Source organism: Monodelphis domestica, chromosome 4, assembly GCF_027887165.1.
Source record: "Monodelphis domestica isolate mMonDom1 chromosome 4, mMonDom1.pri, whole genome shotgun sequence".
NCBI classification, from domain to species: Eukaryota; Metazoa; Chordata; class Mammalia; order Didelphimorphia; family Didelphidae; genus Monodelphis; species Monodelphis domestica.
Window position 1 is genome coordinate 432,138,136 of NC_077230.1, and position 25,516 is coordinate 432,163,651.

At 42.7% G+C, this 25,516-nt stretch overlaps 1 protein-coding gene across 3 annotated transcripts; it reads left to right on the forward strand.

Moving 5' to 3' along the window:
* LOC103102622 (zinc finger protein 30 homolog) lies at positions 1-24,680 on the forward strand. Of its 3 annotated transcripts, XM_007492411.3 has the most exons (7): positions 1-432; positions 1,153-1,255; positions 3,938-4,064; positions 5,634-5,729; positions 7,192-7,325; positions 17,610-17,736; positions 17,986-24,680. In XM_007492411.3, the coding sequence occupies exons 2-7, from the start codon at positions 1,223-1,225 to the stop codon at positions 18,006-18,008; spliced, it is 540 nt and encodes a 179-aa protein (XP_007492473.1). In that variant the 5' UTR covers positions 1-432; positions 1,153-1,222; the 3' UTR covers positions 18,009-24,680. The 3 variants fall into 3 exon arrangements, with proteins under 3 accessions (XP_007492473.1, XP_056681516.1, XP_056681517.1); XM_056825538.1 differs by lacking the exons at positions 17,610-17,736; positions 17,986-24,680 and having other exon boundaries at positions 5-432; positions 7,192-9,506; XM_056825539.1 differs by lacking the exons at positions 1-432; positions 17,610-17,736; positions 17,986-24,680 and adding an exon at positions 439-835 and having other exon boundaries at positions 7,192-9,506.
* Positions 24,681-25,516: the final 836 nt, after the last annotated feature.

The window sequence follows — 25,516 nt, forward strand, 5'->3', positions numbered from 1 at the left end:
CTGGGGGAGGATGGATCCATTCCCTGATCAGTTAATCAATACACACGTATTAGGCCCCAGTTGTGTGCCAGACTCTATCCTGAGGCAGCCTGCAGTGTACAGAAGCAGCAGGGTAGAGCCGGAGGGGAAATGGGGGAGGGGAAAAAGGCTGCAGCCTGCTTGGGGACAATTTGTGATTAGCCCTCCCCCCACCAGGGCTCTAAACCCAGGGGCCAGGCGGGAGGACTCCATTTCCCAGAAGGCCTCGGTCATGACTTCCTGGCAGGAAGTCCGGTGGCTGTGGAAGACTCCGCTTCCCAGAATTCCTTGGCTCTGACGTCACGCTAGTCTTGCCACCTCCCTTTGTGGCCGCCCCAAAGCTTGCTGGGAATGTCATGTGGGCAGTCTCAGCTCCTGGAAGGTGGACAGTTGTGGTTCTCCGACCATTTCTGGGTGAGAGGGGGAGGGGGTGTCTGTGCGCAGGCGCGGCCCCGGCTCCCGCTTTATCAGCTGAGCGTTTTTGCTCCCTAACTTTTGGGCTTGGGACCACCCGGGAGGACCCGTTCTGGGAGCTTTGGAAGTGGTGGTGGTCGTGTGCGCATGTGTACCAAGAGAGGCGGGGCAGGAGCCCCGGGCCCCAGTGCAAAGGCTCGCTGTGGGGGGAGGGGCTGCCTCAGTGTGTCCCTGTCAGTCCAGCACCTTGAAGGACCTCAGAAAAGGGACCAACACGGAAGTGTCCGGCAGCTCTGTCTGGACGGGGAGCCATGGCGGGGCTTCGCCCTCCTCCAGTGGCGGGAATGGCCCCTCCCGCGGCGAGAACAGGAGGCAGCTGGGGGGGACGGGAGGAGGGGCGGAGGTATCTGCCCGAGCCCACCTGCCATGTTAGGAGCTCTGATCTCGGGCACTGAGGAAATGCCAACACGCTCTCCCCACCCCCACCCCCACCACCCAGTAACCCCTCCTAGGAGTCTCCCTCAGTCCACCCAGTGCAGTTTCAAAGTGGAGTGAAGCCACAGATGGTGGCCGAGGGGGGGAGGGGCTTCTTCCTGGCCAGTCCAAGGCCCTTCCCAGCCTGAGGCCCTGGGTTTCCCCCTGGGAGGGTGGAGAGTCTCCCCTGAGGGCAGGGAAAGGCTGGGAGCCCCTCTGAGCCCTCTCCCTCTCTCCTCCCCCCAGGCGCACACAGAGGAAGTCTCCCCTTCTTGGGGCTGCCACCCCCTGAAGCACCCCAGGGTGGCCCCGCGGAATGGCCCCCGGGACCCCGAGGCCCCCCTCCCAGGTGAGTGCAGCCCCTCCTCAGGCCTGACCAAGCTCCCCCAGGCTGGAAGCCAGCAGAACTCAGAGCTGGGCCTCTTCAGGGGCCGGATCACTGCTTGTCCTCCCCCTGGCTGCCCCTATATACATGGTGTTCTGGGAGTTTTCCAGGACCATCATTCTGAGGGGAAAAGCCAAACTTTATTCGTGGTCAGTGGAAGCTGCAGGTGGCTTCTGAGGGGGACTCTTTAGAGGGGTATTTCTTTACTTTAGACTTAAAAACTGAAGATGGGGTGCAGCTAGGTGGCTCAGTGGATTGAGAGTCAATCCTAGAGATGGGAGCTCCTGGGTTTAACTCTGGCCTCAGACATTTCCTAGCTGTGTGACTCTGGGCAAGTCACTTAACTACCAATATTTAGTCCTTACCACTCTGCCTATATATACCAATTATGTATACTATTGATTCTAAGATGGAAGGTGAGGGTTTTAAAAGAAAAAGCAAACTGAAGATGTGCTCTGTCCTTTTGGCATGTAGAAGAAATTGAATATGATAATGCAGTTGTGGGGCTTTAGTCCATGTGAGAAGGCATTTTAAAGAATTCTGCCTGGGATTTTATTCTTGGCTTAATTACCTTAAATAAAGTATTTGACCAAAACAGAGGAGGGGGAAGGAGTGTAAGGGTGGGAGGTCTCAGGGTGACCAGCCTTATAGGTGGCTGCCCAGGTGGAATATCAAGCCCTGGGGTGGTTTGGATACATGGAAGAAGTCTAGGCTGAAGAGGGCTTATTCTAGTGGCAGTGGCATTCCAGATAATAGAGGGTAAAACTTGAGGCAGAGAAGCAGGCAGGCTCCTTAGGTCCTGGCCTCTTGTACTATTAGAGGACAGTGTGATCTTGGAACTTCTATGGTAGGGCAGGTGGGGCAGTGAGGACTGCTAGGAACCACCCAGATTAGAGGAATTCCAAACAGGAAGTTGTCTTCTTTTCTCTGCATTCTTCCCTTTGAGCCCAGATTCCTCTGCTTTCCTTTGAGGCTGACATCTTTCTGCATTCTGGTTCTAGCTCTATCTGAAGGAAGAGCTTTTGCTGTCTGTTTCTCATAGCTACCCTTTCCACTGAGCTTCATCTTTTCTGTCTGAACTCAGAGGGTATTCACATATGTCAGGACCAACTCTCCCTCCCAGACCTGCCTCCAGAGGCTCTTCTCTGCCCCTGCTCCTGTTGTGGGAAAGTAAGTTTTGTTGTGTTAGAAGGAATGCTGGTTCTGACCCAAAGAATTGCAGCTCAGACCCCTTCCTCTCCAGACATGAAGATATCTATTGAAGAATGTTACATATAATGTAGTAATGGGGATGGAAAAAGCCATTGCAGGGGGGTGGAATAGCCCCCAGATGAGTATCAAGGACAGTGGATTGGCCCCTGTAGGGTTTAAGATTTCTAGATTGTATTGAGGGTCTAAGGAATTGTCTTCCCATGCTTGGAAACTCAACCTTTCCTCAGACTATTCCTCTCTTGGAGGTTCCTGGGGAATTCCAGGCTGAAAAATAGGGAATGGGAAAGGAAGAGGTGAAATGGAAGTTTTTAATACCAAGCATATCCTGTGTTTTTGATGTAGGAGATTGGAAAAGTAGGAGAGCCCTGCCAAGAGGCGTGTTATTGTCAGATCTGGCTACTAGCTTGTCACTTATTCCTCAGTCAGCCTCTTATCTTCTTCTCTTGATTCTTGATCCCCAGGTTTCTGTAGTTACAGGGCTAGGCTTAGATCCCTTGTTTTTCATAAATATTGTGTTTTAGAAAATTAATGTTGAATTGTGTAAAGGTTAAAAATAATGGTTTAACTCAATATATAAGAGAATGTGGTCACTGATATAACTCAAGTCAAAATGACTTTTTAACAACTTTATTTACAAAATAGAGGTAAAGAGTAAAGTAGAGAAATGTGAAAGAGAGTAGAGAAATTATCTAAATTAACAAGCTAAAAATTTGCTCTGGCAACTGGCTCAGCCTAGGCAGGGCTCCTTAACCTTCCACTGGAGGACCTTCACTTGGAGGATCTTGTGGGGAATAAAGCAAGAGTTAAACCCATGTAATGTAAGAAAGAGTGATCCAGGGGTTTGCAATGAGAAGCCAGGCTGAAGGAGAGATCAGCTGAAGAGCAGCAGACGAGGGTCAGAGAGAGAAAGAAGCCTGGTTCTAAAGTTCTAAAGGGGTTAGAACTCTGAACTGTCAAAGGTCTTCCAGCATGGGCAGTAAAGGAGGAAGGCAGTTTTCTTGGAATCTGAGAAAGACCCTATCTGGTTGGGAGGTATTATTCCTTTTGGGACCCCAAAATACCTCCAGTAAGACTCTTCAAGAACAGCTACTGGTTTTTCAGTTTGCATGCCCAATCCAATGACCTTTGCCCTCCCTAATTTGTTTATATATGAACTCAAGGAAATAAATTTCCCCCTGAGTACTGCGTTGGCTGCATCCCATATATTTTGAAAGGATGTCTCATCATTGTCATTTTCTTCAATGAAATTATTGTTTCTATGATTTGTTCTTTGGGCTGCCAATGCTGGTCTCCAGTGCTGGCTCTGATACTCTTCAAAGTAGGAGTTTGAGTAAATCCCTTGTGTGCTTCAGTGTCCTCCAGACCCTGAATGAGAGTAGTACTAGATGAATTCTGAAGGTTCAGTTCTAAGACTTGTGACTTTTGCTGGTTTAGGAGTCAATAACATTCAAGGATGTGGCTGTGGACTTCAACCAGGAGGAGTGGGGCCTGTTGGACCATTCTCAGAAAGAGCTGTTCAGGGAAGTCATGCTGGAGAATGTGCAGAATCTACTCATTGTAGGTAAGGAACATTTCCCCTGTTAACTTTGAATCTTCCATTAAGGGAATGTCTTCATTAAAAGTGCTGATCTCTGCCCCAAGTTCTCCTGTCCTCTTTTCATTAAAAAAAAAAAAAAGTCAAATTAATAAGAATCCAAGTCATTCCCCAATTGACAAATGGTCAAAGGTTATGAATAAGAAGTTTTCAGATGAAGGAATCAAAGCTCTCACTTATCATATGAAAAAAGTTTTAAATCCTTCATGATTAGTGAAGTAAATTAAAAGAACTCTGAGGTACCACCTCAGCCCTAACATATTGTGCACTAAAGGAAAATGACAAAGGTTGGAGTATATGTGGCAAAATGGAACACTTAATGCATTGCTGGTGGAGATGTGAACTGATTCATGGATTCTGGAGGTCAATTTGGAATGGCTCCCAAAGGGCTATAAAACAGGGCTGCCCCCTTTTAATCAGTAATAATTACTAGGTCTGTACCCCAGAGAGATCAGAAAAAGATGGGAAGGACCTGCTTGTAGGAAACTATTTGTACCTGGTCTTTTGGTGGTAGCAAAGAATTGTGAATTGAAGGAACATTAGTTGATGAATAAACAACTTCTGGAATATGAGGGTAATGGAATACTATTGTGCTGTAAGAAATGATGAATAGGATGATTTCAGAATGAGGTGGAAAGACCTATATGAAGTGATGCAGAGTGAATTAAGCATAACCAGAACATTGTGCACAGTAACAGTAATATTGTGGAATGATTAACTGTAATAGACTTGGCTATACTAAGCAATACAATGATCCAGTAGAATTCTGAGGGACTTGTGACAAAGAATGCCTCCAGAGAAAGAACTGCTGCACTTAGAATGCAAGTGAAAGCATACAATTTTTCTGTTGTTTGTTTGGGCTTTTGTTTAGAAGTTGTGGTTTTCTATGATAATTCACTTATGAAAATAAATAATATGAAAATAAAATTTCCAATGGAATATAAAAGAGTAGCGCATAGCCTCTAATTTTGCCAGGTTTAGCAAGTTTATCCTGATTTCTCCTTCATTCTTTACTCAAATTGCAGGCCACATGATAAGAATGAAAAGGAAGGGAATAAGCCTTTCAAAATACCAACTCATGTATCTCCTTTCCTGAGTAAAGAAGTCCATTCATTTAAGATCATTACTATGAATTTGATGCTCATATTGTCCTCAATTCATAGTTGAAGCAACTGAGGCAAACAGAGGTTAAATAACTTGCCCAGCATCACCCATTTGTCACTTCTGTGAAGCTAAGTTAAATTTGCTTTTCTCACTCCAAATTCTGATCTCCTAACCCTTCACTATCAGCTTCCTTTAATTTCTGGATAGTGGAGTTTGTGGAATGTATCTCTCCTTCTATTACAAGAGGTATATGAATATGGAATTTTCTGATTTCAGATGAATTTCATCATCTCTGCCTTCCTGCATATGTTCCAACAGTGAATAGAATCGAAACCATTCTGTAGGTCTTACTTATATGCCCTCTTTTGTTTAAAAGTCTATGTTTTTTTTTTGTTTTTTGCTACCAGTCCCTTTATTTTTTCTTATGCCCAGGTCTTCCAGTTCCTAGAGAAATTTTTATCTCCTGTTTTCAGCAAGGGAAAACACCATGGCTGCTAGAGCAAAAAGGCCCAAGAAACTCTTGTCCAGGTGAGTGAGGGAAAAGCAGATGCATGAGGTTTGTTATCCCAGAAGACCTTTATCTGTTATAGTGAAGGGAGTGCTACACTGGGCCACTGGCAGACTATCAGGGGTAAAATAAGTGTTATTGATTGAATATATACTAGTGGTCAACAGGGATTAATTCAATTCCAATAAAATACTAAAGTCAGTTTGGGATTATTATGGTGGTTTAATTACAATAGAGGGAAGAAAATTTAAACTGCTCCAGCCCAGACTGAGCCAGGCAGGAGTTCAGAGGCTTTGGCTAAGTAGTCTTCTAAGTCTTGGCTACCAGCCATGAGGTCTTCTCCAAGATAAGGGGTAACCTAGGATGATAGTACTTTAGGAGGTAAAGGAAAGGAGGAATCAGCCAAACCACTCTCCAAGGATGCTAAGAATGCCTCCATGAGCTCCCTATGCTGCCGAGCCCAACGTCTCTGGGAGAGAGAGCCAGGAGAGAGGAAGTGACAGTTCTGTACATCACTTCCTGCATCTCACATGTACCAATCGTAGCTTAAACTTGACTTAGGACAGCCCAGGTGATCTGTCAGTTGTTTCTAATTTGTCACTTCCTAGCACATGTCAGTCATAGGCCATCCTCCTCAACACTTGATCCTTAAGTAAGGGTGTATACATTCCTGATTCCTAGAATTTCTAAACACTAATCAGGGTTAACTGAAACTAAAATTCACAAGACCAATGGTGAATCATGATGTTCATTTCCTGAGAGATGTATGATAGATTCAGAATAGAGTATGAGACATAATGTATATGGTAGATCATGAAATAAGAGTATGTCTGCACTAAATATCATAGCTTTGCATTTGTAGAGTAAAGAAGAAAACTTATATTCCTCTTTCAGAATCAGAACTGCATAAGAGTAAAAAAAAGAAGTTCTTTCTCAGTTTGGCATATAAAATATACCAAGAATAACCATGTGATAGTGCATCCAAAATTATGAGAAAAGAATATCCGGAGGGTTACCTGAGATTCACAAAATTATAAGAATAACAGATGTGACTACTTTTTAGGAAAGATAGAAAGGGCAAAGGAGAAACACTGTCCAATTTTGTGGATAAGGCATGCTCAGGCATAGGGTTTGAGTTGTAGAGTAGCTGCCAAGAAGTTGGGCAGGCCCTACTTGCATTTTTTACTCATGATAGGAGTTTCAAAGTATAATGAGAATCTTGTGTCTGCACATATCACAGGTCCGTTGTTAGGTTTCGTTGTTATTGTATGTAAAAGTATTTGTAAAATCATCCATCTTGCAGACATGACCAAATACTGTATCCAAAGACTTGTTCTGCTTTTTTAAGTCTGAAAATTCCTTTTGGCCTGGAGAAATAGAATAAAAACCAGTTTACTTTTTGCCATCAAAGGAAGGAACTTATATTGCTCTGTGTGTTTGTGTTCTCTTTCCTTCTGTTTTGATATTATTTGTTTTCTTCAGAGGCAGAAACTAATTTTGAAATGAAGATGTCTACAAAGCTGAACCTTTTTCTGGAAGGATTTGGCTCCCAGAGATGCATGAATGAGAGTCCCTATCACTTCATTTTGAGAGAAATCCGTGACTCTAATATCAAGGTAAATAAAAATCCAAAGAGTGACTGTCAATTTGATGAGACTGGAGAGAAATTCAGCCAATATCCATTTCGAAATCAATATACAACATTGACCTCAGGAAATAACTGTTTTCAGGATAGTGAATACAGGAAATGCTATCCTGAAGAAGTAGGACTTGTTGAGTGGAATGAGAAGCCTGTGGAAATGCCCATGTTTCAAGGTAACCTGGAGGGTATGGGCTTGGGCTGGAGTTTAGACTTCATTAGACATCCAAAAAGTAAAATTGTCAAAATGGTTTCTGTGGGTAATAAAAGTGAGAGACCTTCCAGTCAGAACTCTGAGCTTGCTGCACATGAGAGAATCCACAGAGCAGACAAACCATATGAATGTATACACTGTGGAAAGGTTTTCAAATGGAGGGGCCATCTTGCTCTACATCAGAGAATTCATACTGGAGAGAAACCTTATGAATGTAAACAGTGTGGAAATGCTTTCACTCGGAAGGGCTCTCTTACTGCACATCAGAGAATCCACACTGGAGAGAAACCTTATGAATGTAAAAACTGTGGAAAGGCTTTCACATGGAGAGGCCATCTTTCTGCACATCAGAGAATCCATACTGGAGAGAAACCTTATGAATGTAAACAGTGTGGAAAGACTTTCACTCAGAAGGGTTCTCTTACTGCACATCAGAGAATCCACACTGGAGAGAAACCTTATGAATGTAAGCAGTGTGGAAAGGCTTTCACAGAGAAGGGTCCACTTACTAGACATCAGAGAATCCATACTGGAGAGAAGTCTTTTGAATGTAAACACTGTGGAAAGTTTTTCACACAGAAGACTCATCTTGCTAAGCATCAGAGAATCCATATTGGAGAGAAACCTTATGAATGTAAACACTGTGGAAAGCCTTTCACACAGTGGAGCCATCTTGCTGAACACCAGAGAATCCACACTGGAGAGAAACCCTATGAATGTAAACACTGTGGAAAGGCTTTCACACATAGTTGCTCTTTTGCAAGACATCAGAGAATCCACACTGGAGAAAAACCTTATGAATGTAAACACTGTGGAAAGGCTTTCACACATAGGTGCTCTTTTGATAGACATCAGAGAATCCACACTGGAGAGAAACCTTATGAATGTAAACAGTGTGGAAAGGCTTTCACAGAGAGGGTCAATCTTGCTAGACATCAGAGAATCCACACTGGAGAGAAACTTTATGAATGTAAAATTTGTGGAAAGACTTTCACACAGAGTGGCTCCCTTGCTGTACATCAGAGAATCCACACTGGAGAGAAACCCTATGAATGTAAACGCTGTGGAAAGACTTTCACACAGTGGGGCCCTCTTGCTAGACATCAGAGAATCCACACAGGAGAGAAATATTATGAAAGCAAATACTGTGGAAAGGCTTTCACACAGATGAGCAAACTTGCTGCACATCAGAGAATCCACAGTGGAAAGAAAACCTTATGTCTGTAAATAGAATGGAAAAGCTTTACCACAGAGGAGCAATCTTGCTGCACATCAGAGAATCCATATTGGAGAGAAACCTTTTTGTGTGAAGTGAAAAACTAGTGTCTTATCCTTAAGGTAATATTTATTAGTGTCTAAGTTAGTGAAACTGGTTCCTTCCCCCACCCAAGACACCCCCCCCATCAAGCTACCCTCAAGACAAGATTATCCTATGCACACCCTTCTCCCTGTAAGACAGAAGCTTTATAGCCTGACAGTGTTGGCTGTTCTTAGCCCCCAAAGTATCCCATAATCAAATCTTAAGTACCCTTTTGTCTTCGAAGTTCTTCCCATTGTATCAAAGGCTTGCCCCAGATAGTCAAGCCCAATTGTTGGAATGATACTCAATACTTGAGTACCCATTGTAAAACCTCATCCCCTCCCAGATAATCCAGTCCCCCTTCCCTTTTTTCTTTGTATTTGTTTCCACCTTCCTGATCATTTCCTTTAAATGCAAATTTCCTTGATTGTAATCACTATAAAACTATTTAACTTAATAATCCTGTCCTTTATTTCTGGATTTCAACCACTGTAAAAATGTTATAATCCCTTCACAAAGGCTTGATTGTATCAGCATTCTCCTATAAAGAAGAGATTCTTCTATGACTTTTTGGAATATTTGTCTTAGGTCAATAACCTGAGCTAGTGCTTCACATTTTCTCTCAATAAAGCATTGTATCTTAAGTGATGGTTTTTCTGGTATTTTTTAAATAGTGGTTAAAGAAGGTGTACTTTGAAGATTTCAGGGTCCCCTCAATTTCCACTCCACACATTATGAATGTAAACAATGTGGAAAGGGTTTTACATGAAAGGTCTCTCTTGCTGCACATCAGAATCCACACTGAATATGAACCTAATTAGACATTGTAGAAAGGCTTTCACAGTGAGGAGTAATCTTGCTAAACATCAGAGCTTCCACATTTGGAGAGTATCCTTATGGATGTTATCAATTCAGATAGGCTTTCACATGAAGCTCCACAGTTGTTTCATGTCAGAAAATCTTCACTGAAGAGAGACCTCATGAATTAGGTGGGAGAAGGGAATTCCCCTCCCTTTGTTTTGATGTTATCAATCAGGGACCTGGAGATCCTTTACCATTGTGATATGTGTGATATTAAAATCACTTTTAAAGACTGATATATATAGATTTAAGGTCGCCAAGGAATTCACTTATGAAATTCCTTAAATGAAACACTCAAATCAGAATGGAGTTTTATGGTGGTTTAATTACAACGGGAGTAAGAAAGGAGAGGGAGAGAAGGAAAGAAGGGGAAAAGGACAAAGGTTAACTCAACCTTCTGGCAGAGCCAGAGGGAGTTTAGGCCTGGTAGGCCAAGGTAGAGAAGAGAATCAGCCCCTTGACTCACGTGACCGATCTGAAGGAAAGCTGCCTGCAGGCCTCCTCCTTGCTTGAGCTCCTAGAATGAACTGGCACTTAGCCTTGTCCACAGAAAGTGAGTGAACTCCAGAGGCTGTTCTCTACCTCACTTCCTGCGCCTCACATGTGCCAATGGTGGCTCAATCTTGGCTTGGGACAGCCCAGGTGGGCAGTTAGTTATTTCTGATTTGCCATTGACTAGCACATGCCCATGTAGTGTGGGTGTGCACAATTTTGGCTGCTAGACCAAGCAAGATAGAGATTTTTAAAATCACAATCCCCCCTGATGATGATTGGAGGACTAGTCTCCCCAATTGATCACTAAACATAAGCATCCTGCACCCCAAAAAAAAATTCTAACTGCAGGTGTATACAAAATTTTACCCTCTAAGAGTGTAAACCTTAAAATTCCTTAGACTTATAAATGTTGGAAATTTCACCATTGGGAAATTTCATACTTGGAAAATTTCTTACTGATAGTCTATTGGAATGTGAACCCCATTGGCATGGGAGGTTCCTCCTCCTCCCTTCTTAAGATTACTTTAGGACAGAAACCTTTTGCTGAACAATGGAAAGGACTTTGACCTATGCTTAAGCATAGAACAGGAATTTCTTTGAGTCATGATTGATTTTAGAATTGATACAATGGAGATACTTGGAATCAATCTCCACCCTACTCAGTCCTAACAGGATTTAGGAAGGGCTGCAGCATAGATCAAAATTTAATTATTCCAATCTCTACCCTACTCAGGTTAACAGGATTTAGGAAGGGCTGTAGCAAAGGATCAAAGATTTAATTATTTGAAAATATGACCTTCAAGAGACATGTGCAAAGCCAGAGACCTCTGGGCGGTCCTGGGTTAAGCTAGAGCCTCCATTGGCACAGGGAAATTGATGGACAGTGATTGGTAGATGGGAGAACTGAGGGGAGGGAACTTGGATGGTTTCCTTAAAGATAGAGGGGTCTGAAGACTCAGGTGGGTGGTTGAGGAGTTTGTCTGAGTGGTTGGAGTGTGCTCTGAGAAGCTTGCTCTGAAGGAAGCTGAAGGTGGGGGCCTTTGAGACTGTTTCTCCATTTTGGTCACGTGAGTAATAGGGACTGATCTCTTTTCTTTGCCCCAGCTATCTAAGGGCTTGGGCCTTTTGGCCCAGCCTAAACAGAGGGGGTATTTAAGCCCTATTCCCTTCTCTCCCCTTTCGCGCTCTCTCTCTCTCTCTCTCTCTCTCTCTCTCTCTCTCTCTCTCTCTCTCTCTCTCTCTCTCTCTCTCTCTCTCTCTAATTCCTTTCTTCCTCCTGTTTGTAATTAAACTCTATAAAAGGCTGACGGCTGATTTGAGTTTTCATTTAGGAATTACATAGCTGAATTCCTTGGCGACCTTAAATTAATATATATATCAGTCTTTAAAAGTGATTTCCTTGTCACAAGAGGAAAACTACAATAGTTGTAGATAAGGGGAAATAGAGGAGAGAGAGAAAGAGAGAGATAGCAAACCAATGTTTTGCTGGGCGCATTGACAAAAGCCAACTAGGGGGCAGTCCCCTTTGGCATAAGAGTGTACATTCAAAAAAATGTTCAATCAATCACACCCCAAGGTTCATTCTGGATCTTCCTGTAGTGTAAGGATTTAGGTATCTTTCTGCAAACAGTTCATTCTTTGGATTCAGTTAGTTAGCAAGTTTCTTCTCTGAAGATCTATCTTGAACAAAATTTAAATCTTGAATTTTATGAAAATACAATTCCCCCCTGAAGAAAGTGTTGAAAAAACACCGAGTTCAGCTGAGGATGCAAGGTTTAGTTATGGGGGTGTGTGAGTTAAATCAAGAGGAAAACAAAAACAAAATAAAAAAAAACAAAGAAACGAAAAAAGGGAAAAATTAAGGGAAAAAAATTTAAACCCTTTATATATTTTTTTCTTATCCTCAAATTATTGTAATCTTTAAATTGATTGTTTTCATGATCCTTTGGGGAAGTCCTTCCCAAACGATCACACGGAGAAATGTAAAAATGGAGATTTGAACCCCAGACTCCAATCCCCAGAAGTCCTTGGCCACTTCCCAGAATGTTTTGTAATCTCACTGAGATCCTCACCTGGGCAAGATAAAAAATTTCTATTTAAACTGGTTGTAAAGCCTACTGGCACCCTTCCTATTTCCACTTCCAAGCAGAGGCGTCTCTCATGATGTAAGTGAAATTGAATGGGCCTCTCGGCCCACCTAGGCACATGCTTTCTTGTATTTTCTTAAATCCTTAATCCTTAATAAACCTCTAAAAATATAATACTTCTAGAGTAAAACTAATGTTTACCTGCCACAGTTTGGTAGCCTAAAATTTTAATCTTAACATATACAGGGATAGACAGGCCCTCAGAGAAAGGGAATTGAAACCAACAGATGGGAAACTGATCCCACAAGCCCTTCCTTTCTGTGCTGTTCCAGGCAAATTAAGGAACTATGATTGGTTCCTGAAATGTGATGTGGGAGAGCTAGTGGGTGGGGAAAACTCCTTATAAAGGCAAGACCAAGGCTCTGGTCTCTCTCTCACGCTCTTCTGACTGGAGATTGGACCTGAGGGAACCCTTGTTGTGGTGAGCTTCATTCCATCAGAATGACAGATAGGGTGGGTAGGCCAGGCAACTCAATTTCTTTCCTATATTTCCCTCTATACTATCAGTACTTTGATGTAATAAAGGTACCAGCAGCCTCATAATTTAAATTGTAACTTACCATTTGTCTGACCATGGAAGTTTTATGAGTCCTCTCATTTTCTTCAGTTTCTTCACTTTTTACTATCCTTAAGTAAGTTTGTTAGTAGCTAAGTTCGATTGACAAAAACAAACACTAAGAATCAGTTATCTGGATTGATCAAAGCAACTACTTTGCAGCCCAGTACTCTGGATTGGTGAGAAGGGTCTAAGTATTGGGGGAGCTTAACAAGTTTAGCTTTTAGCTCCCCCACCCTCCCCAGAAAAGAGCCAGGTTTGGGGAATTAAGCTTTGATTTCCTGACTCAAAAACCAGGTGTAACCCAGATCTCTGCAATTTCTAGCCCGTTTAAGGAGAGTGTCTTCCACCTGGGAGTCCTTTTTCTTTTTTTTTTTTTTAAGGTCTTTTCTGAGCCCCAGGTGCCTTCAGCCTTAGCTTTTTTTTTTTTTTAAACCCTTACCTTCCGTCTTGGAGTCAATACTGTGTATTGGCTCCAAGGCAGAAGAGTGGTAAGGGCTAGGCAATGGGGGTCAAGTGACTTGCCCAGGGTCACACAGCTGGGAAGTGTCTGAGGCTAGATTTGAACCCAGGACCTCGTGTCTCTAGGCCTGGCTCTCAATCCACTGAGCTACCCAGCTGCCCCCCAGCCTTAGCTTTAGTGGGAGGCAGGCAGTTGAGGAGAGCAGCAGCAAGATCTCTAGAGCTGCTCCCTTAATCCTGAGAAGCATTTCAGGATCTACTGAGGGCAAAATCCCAGCAGGGGAACCTGGCCACAGCCTGTTCTCTACACCCAACTCAGGGCAACTCAGTGAAAGGGCTCTCTGCAAAGCCTTTCCCCAATAAAGCCTCAGAGTGCAGGTGCCCCTGAGACTTAGTGTCCCAGATCCCCAAGGCTGTAGGCCCACTTGGAAGCACAAGTTCTCTGACTTTTTAGCGTGGGGGCAGGGGAAAAGGAGAGAACTATTCCCAGCCTTTTAGCTGAAACTCAGGCTGTATCCTGAGGGGTGGTTTTAGCTACAAGGAGGTGTGTTTTATTTTGCCTTAAGTGTAAATCCTTTGCTTCTTCTTACATTTTTCCTCTCCCAAACCTTTCTTACCACCTTTTGGCCTCAGTTTAAGGCTTTTCCTGCCCCTCATTCAAATGCTAGCAAACTAGACCCTGTCTGCACCCACACCATTATTTTCTTCCTAGTCTTTGGGCATCCCACCCTCTAACCCTATGAGACCCTAACCCCTAGCCAGTACACAGTAGGGTACCACCATCTACAGACAGGAAGTAGAACTGCAGGCAACGTAATAGTTAAAAAATAAATAAGTGACCAAGGATGGTGCTGGAGAGTGTCAACATGGAATCGAGGAATCCCAAACTTGTTACCTCGTGAGATCTGATGAACCCCAATTTTCAGGACTAGCTTGTAGATTAGAGACCCCAAAGCTTGTACTTGTTCCCTTTTCCTATGGGAACCTACCCTGAAGGGAATCCCAAGTTAGAAGTTTCAGATTGAGTGGGGGACCCTGGGTGAGATAAGCAGATGCTAAGGACCCTCTTTGTTTTAGGCGTCTCCCCTATTGTATCAGAACTTTTCCCAAGAAGATCCACACCTGAGCAGGAACCATCCTTCAGTATCCATTGTAAGCAGCCCCTCCTCTTACACCCAGCCTCTAGCTAGGATTCCTTTCCCAAGCTTGATTGAATCCTGTCAGTGTAGTTTGAACACTCCCATTTCCTTGAGCCATAGTGATGTCCATCATCTTTCCCTGCCCCTGGACTCCCCAAAGGGTATAGAGGTTCCCCGAATGCTTTTGTTCCTCGGAGTTCATCCTGAGTCGGTGGCACTCCCAGGGGTCAGTGACCAGGGCGTCCAGACTCTGCAGTCTTGGGGAGCAGCTCTGTTGTCATAACCTAGTAGCACGGAACCCCCTTTCCCCCTGATTAAAGAGTGATTTTGACTATTTAATAGTTCTGCGTTTTTTTCTATTTGACAAAAGCGTGGCCCACATTGTGAAAGTACGGCTTCCCTCCTATCCCAAACACCTCTCATTCCCAGAGAGCATTACTGGGTTTGGCTTGCATTGCAGAATGTTTTGTTTAATATGATTCTGTGTGTACTTGTACTGATAGGATACCTTGCAGTTTATCTATTCCTCCCTAAGAAAAAAGAATAGAATGATAACTTGATTAATCTCGGGACTCAAAAGGAAAATTCTCATCTCTAACCCACCTGACTATGGAAGCCTACCCAGTCTCTGCCTCACCCTGTCCATCCTTGCCCTGCCCACTCTTGCTCTTGCAGTGCCACCTTCTTTCTTGCCTTACTCAGGTTTGCTCACCCACTGTCCAAACCCACCCTTTCCTCATCTTCCCCTACCTCCGCTGCCCCCTCCCCTTTCACTGACCCATCCCCTGCCCCTCTCCTCCCCACCCTTTCACTCCCCTATTGTCTCCTCCCCACTTCAGCCCCTGCTCAATCTCACTTTGCCCTGAATCTTTCTCTCCTGGCCCAGCTCCCCTTTCCCCTACCTGACCCATCTCACCCTGCCCCCTGTTCCTACCCAACCCATCTCTCCTCTGCCCCTATACTCTCCCCTATGCCTCTACCTCTCCTGCCCCTCCACCACTCACTCCAGTATCACAAAAAGGCCTATTCCCCCTAGGGGATGTTACCAATTATAATAAATGAGGGAACATAGTAAACACTAGGCATCATTTTTCCACAAGATATTAAGAGATTCTAAGAAAAAGCCCTTCCTTTGAAGATGAGTCCATTATAGACATAAGTTTGAAGGGGGGTGGGGGAGAGCTGGGCAGCTCAATGGATTGAGAGCCAGACCTAGAGATGGGTTCAAATCTGACTTCAGACACTTCCCAGCTGTGTGACCCTGGGCAAGTCACTTGACCCCCATTGTCTAGCCCTTACCAGTCTTCTGCCCTGGAGCCAATACACAGTATTGACTCCAAGATGGAAGGTGAGGGTTTTTAAATAAATAAATGCATTTGAAAGCAGTTACCACTCAGTTTACTCTCTCCTGTCTTGATGTGGAAAATTTCCTCCACACCCTGCTAAAGGAAAGAAAAAGAAATAAGGTTCTTTTTATTGTTAATCAGGCCCAGGAAGAGGGAGAAATTCATTGGCCATATGAAGACCCTAAATGGGACCTGAATTTAGAGGAAGATTACTTACAACTGTCTGGCTAGGAATGCATCCTAAGAATGCTGGAAATAACAGCAATGAGAGCTTGCTCTGAGAGGCCTGTGTGTGGACTGAATTTGAAAATCTAAAGCAGAAAAATGAGGAAAACTCCTCACAGTTTATGGATAGACTTATTGAACTGGGAGGTAGATGTGTAGACCTAGATCTCTCCAGGGAAAGAGATGTTAGACAAATAAGAAGATAATTTGTAAAAAAACAGTTGTAAGGTGGTTAATACCTATTTTAAGAGTGCCCAAAGTAGGCTAATATGTAGCTCAAGGAATTAAAAAGAGTGGTAGTTTACATTTTTGATGGACATGAAAAGAAAGATGAAGAGAACACTGACTTAGATGGAATGCATAGTTGGAAAATCTTGAACTTCTTAATAACTACATTATCCAAAATTCCTTTCTGTATTACCCAGAATGCTTTTCCCTTTGTTTACATTTGCATCTTCATGTAATTGTTTATAAGTTCTGAAACTGACTTTCGCCAGAGGGCTGGGTGGTTTAGGTAATTCTTTTTACTTTAGTTATTAATAAACTTTTAAAATATAATAGTTATTGAATGTTAATTTTCATCTTTACAGGGCTTTTAATCAGTGTTTTTACTCTTTAGGGTTTTGACTCCCAGCAGTTCTCTGATAACCACTTTTTTTTCCTTGTTGACTTTTAAAGGTGATTTTCTTTCATTGTGGGGGAAAAGGAGGGTTTGGAGGCCTCAGAGCACCAAGTGGGAGAGAGAACACAATATAAATGGAGTCAGTGGGTGTCTGTTTTTAACCCTGCCTTCAGCCATGCATGGCATGTCTTGAAATGTATCCCACATGGACACAGATTATCATAAAACATGTTTGTTTTGGGTTTGACTCATCATACCCAGAACCATCTCAAGCCTTTGGCATGACAAAAACTCTTCTCCCCTGGTCTAGAAATAGTCCCGTACTGCTCAGCTAGTTACAGCTTATAGTGAATATATCTTTAAAGTCTTCTAAGTGTTAATTGACTTAAAATTGTCCTTCAGACTTGTGGGAAATTAAGCAGATCATGCCCTTTTCTTCAAAAACCATGGGAAGTCTCTCATCCCCAGCATATGTAGGACTTGTTAGCTTCTTTATCATAAATTCTCCATATTATTTTCTCTACCATATCACTCAGGAGAGTTCTGAAAAGGAAGACATTTCACATCCCGCTCTCTCTTTCTCCTCCACAGACACCCAAACCCCACAGGTAGAGTGCCTACTTTCCCCTTTTTCCATAGAGAGAACCAATTCACAGAAAGACTCTTCCTGACTTTATTCCCATAGAAAATAACTGCTTTTCTCAACATTCTCAACAGCAGTTTCTCATGATAATTATTTGAAGTGTTTAATCAGATTCTCTGAAACAGAATGAACTTTGGGCAAATCCGTTTTGAGTTTCACTTTTACCCTCTATGTTGATGAGGTTTAGAATGTTTGGCCTAGATTAATTTTGAAGTCTTAATCTCTACACCCTACCATTTTGGATGTTCTAGGATTTGGTGACATTCCAGGATGTGACTGTGGACTTCCCCCAGGAGGAGTGGAGCCTCTTGGACCAGTCTCAGAAAGAGCTGTATATGGAGGTCATGCTGGAGAATGCTCAGAACTCTCTCTTCCTGGGTAAGAACCACTTTCCCTGATACCTCTGAATCTCTTGTCACTAGGAGTGTCTTTATTCCTTCCCGAGGGTGCCAGGTTTCAGGCATTCATGAATTCTTTAAAAGGCCCAAGTGCTGGTCTTCTGTGTTCAACAGACAAGGTCCTTTTGCTGTCTGATTTTCTCACAAAAGATCTTGGCATTTTGGGATAGGAACCTGAGAGTTTCCTCTGTTGCTCCTGTTCCTGAAAAGTATCTCTTTCTGATTCTAGATGTCTTCAGAGCAAAATTCTAACCAGTGACAGAGCATCTCAGACAGGGAATTAATCTCAGAAGTTATTTTGTCTAATGTCTACCTGGATATAAATTTTTTTCTACACAGTCACTGAAAATGGCTCAGACAGCTTTTCCTTGGAGATTGTCAGGAACAGGAACCACTGCCTCCCAAGGCCACCCATTCCTGTTTTGGATGAGTTTAGCCTTTTGAACATTCTTTTTATTCACAAGCCCAATTTGTGAGATGCTGCTCCTACTCTTACTTCCAGAGGCCTATTAAAGCAAGTATGTCTTTGTTCTGCCTTTGGTTTTCCTCCAAATTCCAGAAAGTATATAGGAAAAAGAAGAGAAGCAAATGAGTATGTATGCCTAGTCTATGCCAGGCATTGTGTTAAGTGCTTTCTTTATAATTATTATTTCACTTGACCCTCAAAAAAAGTTAGGTACTATTGCTGTTATTATCCCCATTTTACACTTAAGGTGACTGAGGCAAGTCTTCCAGGGGCACACACCTAATAAATATTTGAGGCCATATTGAAATTGGTGTCTTCTGACATGCCTAGTTGTAAGAGTTAAATTGGAGTTTTGACTAAATAATAGAATTATAAATTCAATGTTGTGGTCATCCAATTCAAAATATTATCCCTGAGCCAGAAAGAAACTGTTAGCAGCTTTATTTACAAAGAGATGGAAAGAGTGAAAATGGGAAAATGTAGATAGACATTCTAATAAGCCTACCAGACCTTCTCCTGAGCAGCCAGGCTCTGACCCAGCAGGACTTCCCCAGGACTGTCTCTCCACATGGATTACCCAGTAATTCTCAACCAGAAATCCCAGTGATGTTTTCAGCCAGAATTCCATCAATGCAGTCTCCTCCAAAGCCAAAGCAGGAATCTCCACAATCAGTCTCTCCAGAAGCCAGGAAAGGAATTCACAGGACCAATCTCTCCAAATGTGAGGAAGGGAATAAATCCAAGACCATGTTGGTCTCTTTTTATACCTCTTTTTCCTCATCACTTCCTGTCCCTTCTAATGACTCCTCCTTCACTGAAACCAATGGCAGTGTTTCAATTTGCCTAGCACTGCCCAAGGGGGGAGCAGTGGCCTTTGGAGTTGTCATTTACTCTAGTAAGTGACTCTGAACTCTCATACTTAATGGTAAATGGTTAAACTTCTTGATATGATTAGCTAAAAATAGACAAGGGAAAAGTTAATCCTATCTCTATATAGTCCTCCATATTATTACAAGCTGCCTGTAATTCCTAGATGATACAAACTACAGAATAGCTGCATCCTTCTATGAAAGTACAAAAAGATGGAATTTTCCTAATTCTAAATTGATTGCATGTTCTCTACCCCACCTAATCCTCAATGTTCTGAACACTAAATACCATGGAAAATAACCTGGAGGATTCCTGGGAACCATCCTGTAGTCCTTCCTTGCAATGTCTCCTTTCCTGAGTGAGGACTAAATAACAAGTTTTTCTTTTTTGTCATTCTGTCCTTATTCCTCATGCCAGGACTTTTAGTTCCCAGAGAATCTTTGATCTCCTGCTTTCAGTAAGGGAAAGCCCTATGGATTCAAGAGTCAGATTCAAGAGTCAGAGGGCCCAAGAAACTTCTGTCCTGGTGAGAGAGGTGAAAGAATCCTTATGAGAACTGTTATGATGAGAGATGCCTCTGGGTTGTAGTGAAAGGCAGACCAGACGATTTGGGATTATTTTTCAGACTTTTTAAGCATTGAGATCCTGAGCAAGTAACTGAATATGAGAAGCAGTTTCCCCATCCATAAAATGGGGTTGTTGGGTTCCATAATCTTTCAGTTCATTCTGGGGAAGTGATAAAAATCTGATCCTCTGAGAAGTCAATTTTTGAGAACTTTGGATTGTGTAAGTCTCTTTCCCATGTCAGAGGACTGAGACCATCCAATATGGGCTCCATCCTAGTGTATCTTCAAATAAAAAAAGCATTTACTAAGGCTCTTTTCCAGGCAAGCATCGGAGGTAAAGACCAGGGATAGGCAGAAAGGCTAGGAACACCCCAGCTCTTGGAAAGTTCATGAAGGGGTAAACATATCAACAATTCTGTCCAAACTCACTAGGTCCAGGAGAAATGAGGGCTAATCAGTAGGCCACAGGGCATACACATTCAAAAAGACTTAGTGCAGAAGCTGATATTTTAGTGGGGACTTTGGGAAGCCAGAGGGAGCAGCGCAGGCCTGGGGGACAACTGGAAAAACATAGTCTTTAAATGGAGTGTCTTGTTCCTAGAACAGAAAGTAGACCCTTCCCTCTGGATTACAGCCTATGTGGAAATAGAATAAAGTGAAATTAGATTGGAAAGATAGGACAATGAATAGCCCAACAGGGGATTTAATATTTGATGCTGGTGCTAGGGAGGCATTGGAGTTTATTGCTGGAAGGGGGGGGGGGTTGTGTCAGAGAATGACATAGTTAGAGGAGAGCTTTAAGAAGATGAATTTGATAGCTGGTTGGAGGATGTGGCAGCCAGATCTACCATGAGGCTCTTCCAATACTTCCAGATATCGGGTGTTTGAGGCCTGACCCAAGGAAGTGGCCCTGTTGGTGGTAGAGGAGGGGGAGACCCAAGAGAGGTTCCAAAGGTGGATTCCATAGGAATGGGTGGGGTATGAGTTTAAGAGAGTTAATGAGGAGTGGCTTCTGAACCTGGATGATGGGAAGGATGGTGCCTTGGGTAGTAATAGGAAAGGAAGAAGATGGAAGTGCTGGGGGCCAGATACTAAGTTTAATCTTGGACATGATTGGAGGGAAACCAGGAGAGAATCCGCTCCCCAAAATGGAGAGGGAAGGCCAGAGAGTGTCAGAGAAAAGGGGATGGTTGGCAGCAACTATCAAAAGCTACAAGAGATCAGGAAGAATGAGGACTGGGAAAAGGCATTGGTTCAGACTGAAGGAGTTGAATGGTCACTTCAGAGAGAACCATCTCAGTGGAGCAATGAAGCCAGAAACCAGCCTCCGTATGTAAGAGAAGGGGTCGGAAACAGCCTCTGGGAATGGCTGTCGCTAGCTTTTCAGCCATGACAGGGCAGGGAAAATTGGACAATATCTAGTGGGGATGAGTGGCTCAAGTGAGCACTTTTTGTGAGCAGGGAGACATGGTTTTGTCTGTGGCAGTGGGGAGGGAGCCAGGAGATGGGGAGAGATTGAAGAGGAGGGAAAGCCTGGGGATGGTGGAGTCTGCTTGGAGAGAAGGTTGAATGGAATGAGATTGTTTATGCATGTAAATGGCTGTGCTGCCTTATGAAGCAGAAGGATCCCATTTCATGACAGACTGAGCTAAAAAAGGGAAAGAATCTAATTCATATGAGATGAGGAGATAAGAGAAGTAACTCTTGGGAAATGTTCAATATCTTCAGTGAAATAGGAGGCCAAGTTCTGAGCTGGGGGTTTGATTGGGAGGAAGCTATGAGGAGGCAGGATCAATTTGGCAAAGCTGTTGTGGCAAAGGGAGCAGGGAAGTCCGTTAAGGAGACCTCAAAGGATTGCCCTCCAGTGGGGAGGGCTGGGCAGTTTTTAGATCACCTGCACTGGCAGTGGACTCAGGCAGTCTGGTATGAGTTTCTCTGTCCCCATTCCTCAGTGAGCATTGACTCTGTCCAGCGCACCACCTGTTGTTATTTATAACCAGAATACTGTGACAATGTTCATTCACACATGGATATGCAATTGGAAAATGGGAGGGTTTTAGCATTGTGCTCGTTTGCTTTTGCTAAGAGATGGAAATGGATTTCTTGTTTTAGCCCCCAAACCAGTCACCAAAGTAAATTCCGAGTGACTCTGTAAAAGACGGATTTTATTCTTCCCTAATAACAGGGAATGTGTTCAATGAGAAATGGAATTGAGCTTCAATTTCCCATATTGCTCTTTTTATTTATTTTATTTTTTTCCCATTTGAATAAGTCAATTGAGAGCATTATTCCTTGGTTACAGTAATCACATTATTTCCCTCCCTCCCCTCCACCTACTCTTCCGGGCCAACATGCAATTTCATTGGGTATTACTTTTGTCCTTGATCAGAACTTATTTCCATGTTGTTGTTTACACTAGGATGTTCATTTAGAGTCTACATCCCCAACCATATCCCTTCAACCCATGTCTTCAAGCAGTTGTTTTTCTTTGGTGTTTCTATTCCCATAGTGTTTCCTCTGAATTTGGATAGTGTTTTTTCTTGTAGATCTCTCCAAGTTGTTCATGATCACTGCAATTCCACTAATGGAGAAGTCCTTTACGTTCGATTGTACCACAGTGTGTCAGTCTCTGTGTACAATGTTCTCCTGGTTCTGCTCCTCTCATTCTGCATCACTTCCTGGAGGTCGTTCCAGGCTCCATGAAACTCCTCCACTTTATTATTCCTTTGAGCACAACAGTATTCCATCACCAACATGTACCACAATTTGCTCAGCCATTCCCCAATTGAAGGGCATCCCCTCATTTTCCAATTTTTTGCCACCACAAAGAGCGCAGCTATGAATGTTCTTGTACAAGTCTTTTTCCTTATTATCTCTTTGGGCTATAAACCCAGCAGTGCTATGGCTGGATCAAAGGGCAGGCAGTCTTTTAGCACCCTTTGGGCATAGTTCCAAATTGCCCTCCAGAATGGTTGGATCAGTTCACAACTCCACCAGCAATGAATTAATGTCCCAACTTTGTCACATCCCCTCCAGCACTCATTACTTTCCTTTGCTGTCATGTTAGCCAATCTGCTAGGTGTGAGATGATACCTCAGAGTTGTTTTGATTTGCATCTCTCTGATTATAAGAGATTTAGAATACTTTTTCATGCGCTTATTAATGGTTTTGATTTCTTTAACTGAAAATTGCCTGTTCATGTCCCTTGCCCATTTATCAACTAGAGAATGGCTTGATTTTTTGTACAATTGATTTAGCTCTTTATAAACTTGAGTAATTAGACCTTTGTCAGAGGTTTTTGTAATGAAGATTGTTTCCCAATTTGTTGCTTCCCTTCTAATTTTGAATGCATTAATTTTGTTTGTACAAAACCTTTTTAATTTGATGTAATCAAAATTATTGATTTTACATTTTGTGATTCTTTCTAGCTCTTGCTTTGTTTTAAAGTCTTTCCTTTCCCAAAGATCTGACAAGTATACTATTCTGTGTTCGCCTAATTTGCTTATAGTTTCCTTCTTTATATTCAGGTCATTCACCCATTCTGAGTTTATCTTGGTGTAGGGTGTGAGATATTGATCCAAACCTAATCTCTCCCATACTGTCTTCCAATTTTTCTAGCAGTTTTTATAAAAAAGTAGGTTTTGGTCCCCAAAACTGGGATCTTTGTGCTTATCATAGACAGTCTTGCTGAGGTCATTTACCCCAAGTCTATTCCACTGATCCTCTTTCTGTCTCTTAGCCAGTACCAAATTGTTTTGATGACCACTGATTTATAGTATAGTTTGAGATCTGGGACTGCAAGTCCTCCTTCCTTTGTATTTTTTTCATGATTTCCCTGGATATCCTTGATCTTTTGTTCTTCCAAATGAACTTTGTTATGGTTTTTTCTAGTTCAGTAAAAAAGTTTTTTGGAAGTTCAATGGGTATGGCACTAAATAAGTAAATTAATTTGGGTAGGATTGTAATTTTTATTATGTTAGCTCATCCCAGCCATGAGCAATTAATGTTTTTCATATTGCTCTCTTTAAAAAATTATGTGTGTGGATAATTCTGACTAAAGAAGCCCCTGATCTTCCATCTTAGTATCAATACCATGTATTGGTTCCCAGGCAGAACAGTGGTTAGGGACAGAGAATTGAATTATGTGACTTGGTCAGGGTCACAGGGCAAGGAAGTGTCTGAGGCCATGTTTGATTCCAGGACCTCCTGCCTCTAAACCTGGCTCTCAATCCACTGAGCCGCCTAGCTAGCCATCAAACAGATTTTGTAAGGGAAAGAAAAATCACTTTGGACACGAATTTCTCTTTTCTGCCATTGGCACATTCCCCCAGAAACTACTCAATGCCTGACCCATGTAAGTCCTGTGAAAATCTGCCTCATAGGAGAATTAGTAACATAAGCAAAAGAGAAGTACCTTAGCATTACCATGTGAGGCAATCAAGGTCTGTTTTTATAAAACATTTGGATGGTCTATGATGGTTTCATTGTGACTTGGAATGAGCATGTCTAGTTATAATGATTTTCAAAGAACCTACCATCCAGTTTAAGAACCCCAAAATGGTGACACTGATCTGTTGGTTACAGTGCTAATAGGGTGCAAAGATAAGGTAACTATGGAATGAGGGGACTATAATGTCAGGGTGGTTTTGGGGATGTTTAATTAAAGGCCAGTATCAGAAGAAAAACTGGGAAGGCCAGCTGTGGTCTGATGGGCCCAGTCCAGGCAAAGCCTCTCCTGAGGTAACAAACACAGATCACTAAATATCAAGAATAGATGATGCATTTATTAATCAAAGGAAGGTGAAAAGGGAATTTAGATAATTCTAATCTAATAACAACTACCTAAACCCCTCCAGATCTAAATGTCCTGTGTGGTAGTGTGATATTGAAATCACTTTAAAACACTGATATATATTAATTTAAGGTCGCCAAGGAATTCACTTATGTAATTCCTAAATGAAACACTCAAGTCAGCTGCAAATTTTTATGGTGTTTTAATTACAACAGGAGGAAGAAAGTATGGGGAGAGAGAGAGAGAGAGAGAGAGAGAGAGAGAGAGAGAGAGAGAGAGAGAGAGAGAGAGAGAGAGAGAGAGAGAGAGAGAGAGAGAGAGAGAGAGAGAGAGAGAGAGAGAGAGAGAGAGAGAGAGAGAGAGAAGGAAAAGGGAGAGAAGGAAAGAAGTTTAACTCAGAACCACTCTGGCTCAGGTTGAGCCAAAGCGGGCATTAAGGCCGTGGATAACCAAGGCAGAGAAAGGGATCAGTCCTTATCACTCACGTGACCAATCTGAAGGAAAGCAGTCTTGGGGCTCCTCCAACTCAAACTCCAGGATCGAACTGAATTCTAGCCCTCCTCACAGGAAGTCCTGAGAACTCCAGAGGCTGTTCTCTACCTCACTTCCTGCGTCTCACATGTGCCAATGGTAGCTCTAGCTTGAACTTGGACTGCCCAGAGGTCTGTCCTCTTTTTGCACATGTCTGTTGAAGGCCATATTCTCAAATAATTAAATCTTGAGTTTGCTGCAGCCCTTCCTAATCTTGTTACACTGAGTAGGGTAGAGAATGTAGTTTCCAAGACCCGATTCTGTTATTCCAAGTATCTCTATTGTTATTGATCAGGAAATAGCTAAATCCGATCTTCTAAAGAATGGTCTGAATAAGGTGGAGTAGTTTTGAAATTCACAGTAGAGGCATTCATGCAAAGGACAGAAGCTGGAGATGGATCATCTGTCAGTCAAATGAAGATTCCATTTGGAATGTGACTGGGGAACAGTTGGAGGCAACAGTCAACTTCTTGACTGGATTTCAAGGCATTTGGATTTCTGGCTGACTTGAAGCAGGAAGCTGGGTTTACCTCTG

Bases quoted from the DNA above. Each gene is read 5' to 3' on its own strand.
- LOC103102622 (XM_056825538.1), top strand. From the start codon at position 1,223: ATGGCCCCCGGGACCCCGAGGCCCCCCTCCCAG. The intron at 4,065-5,633 runs GTAAGGAACATT...TCTTATGCCCAG, and splicing joins GCAGAATCTACTCATTGTAG to GTCTTCCAGTTCCTAGAGAA. The intron at 5,730-7,191 runs GTGAGTGAGGGA...TGTTTTCTTCAG, and splicing joins CCCAAGAAACTCTTGTCCAG to AGGCAGAAACTAATTTTGAA.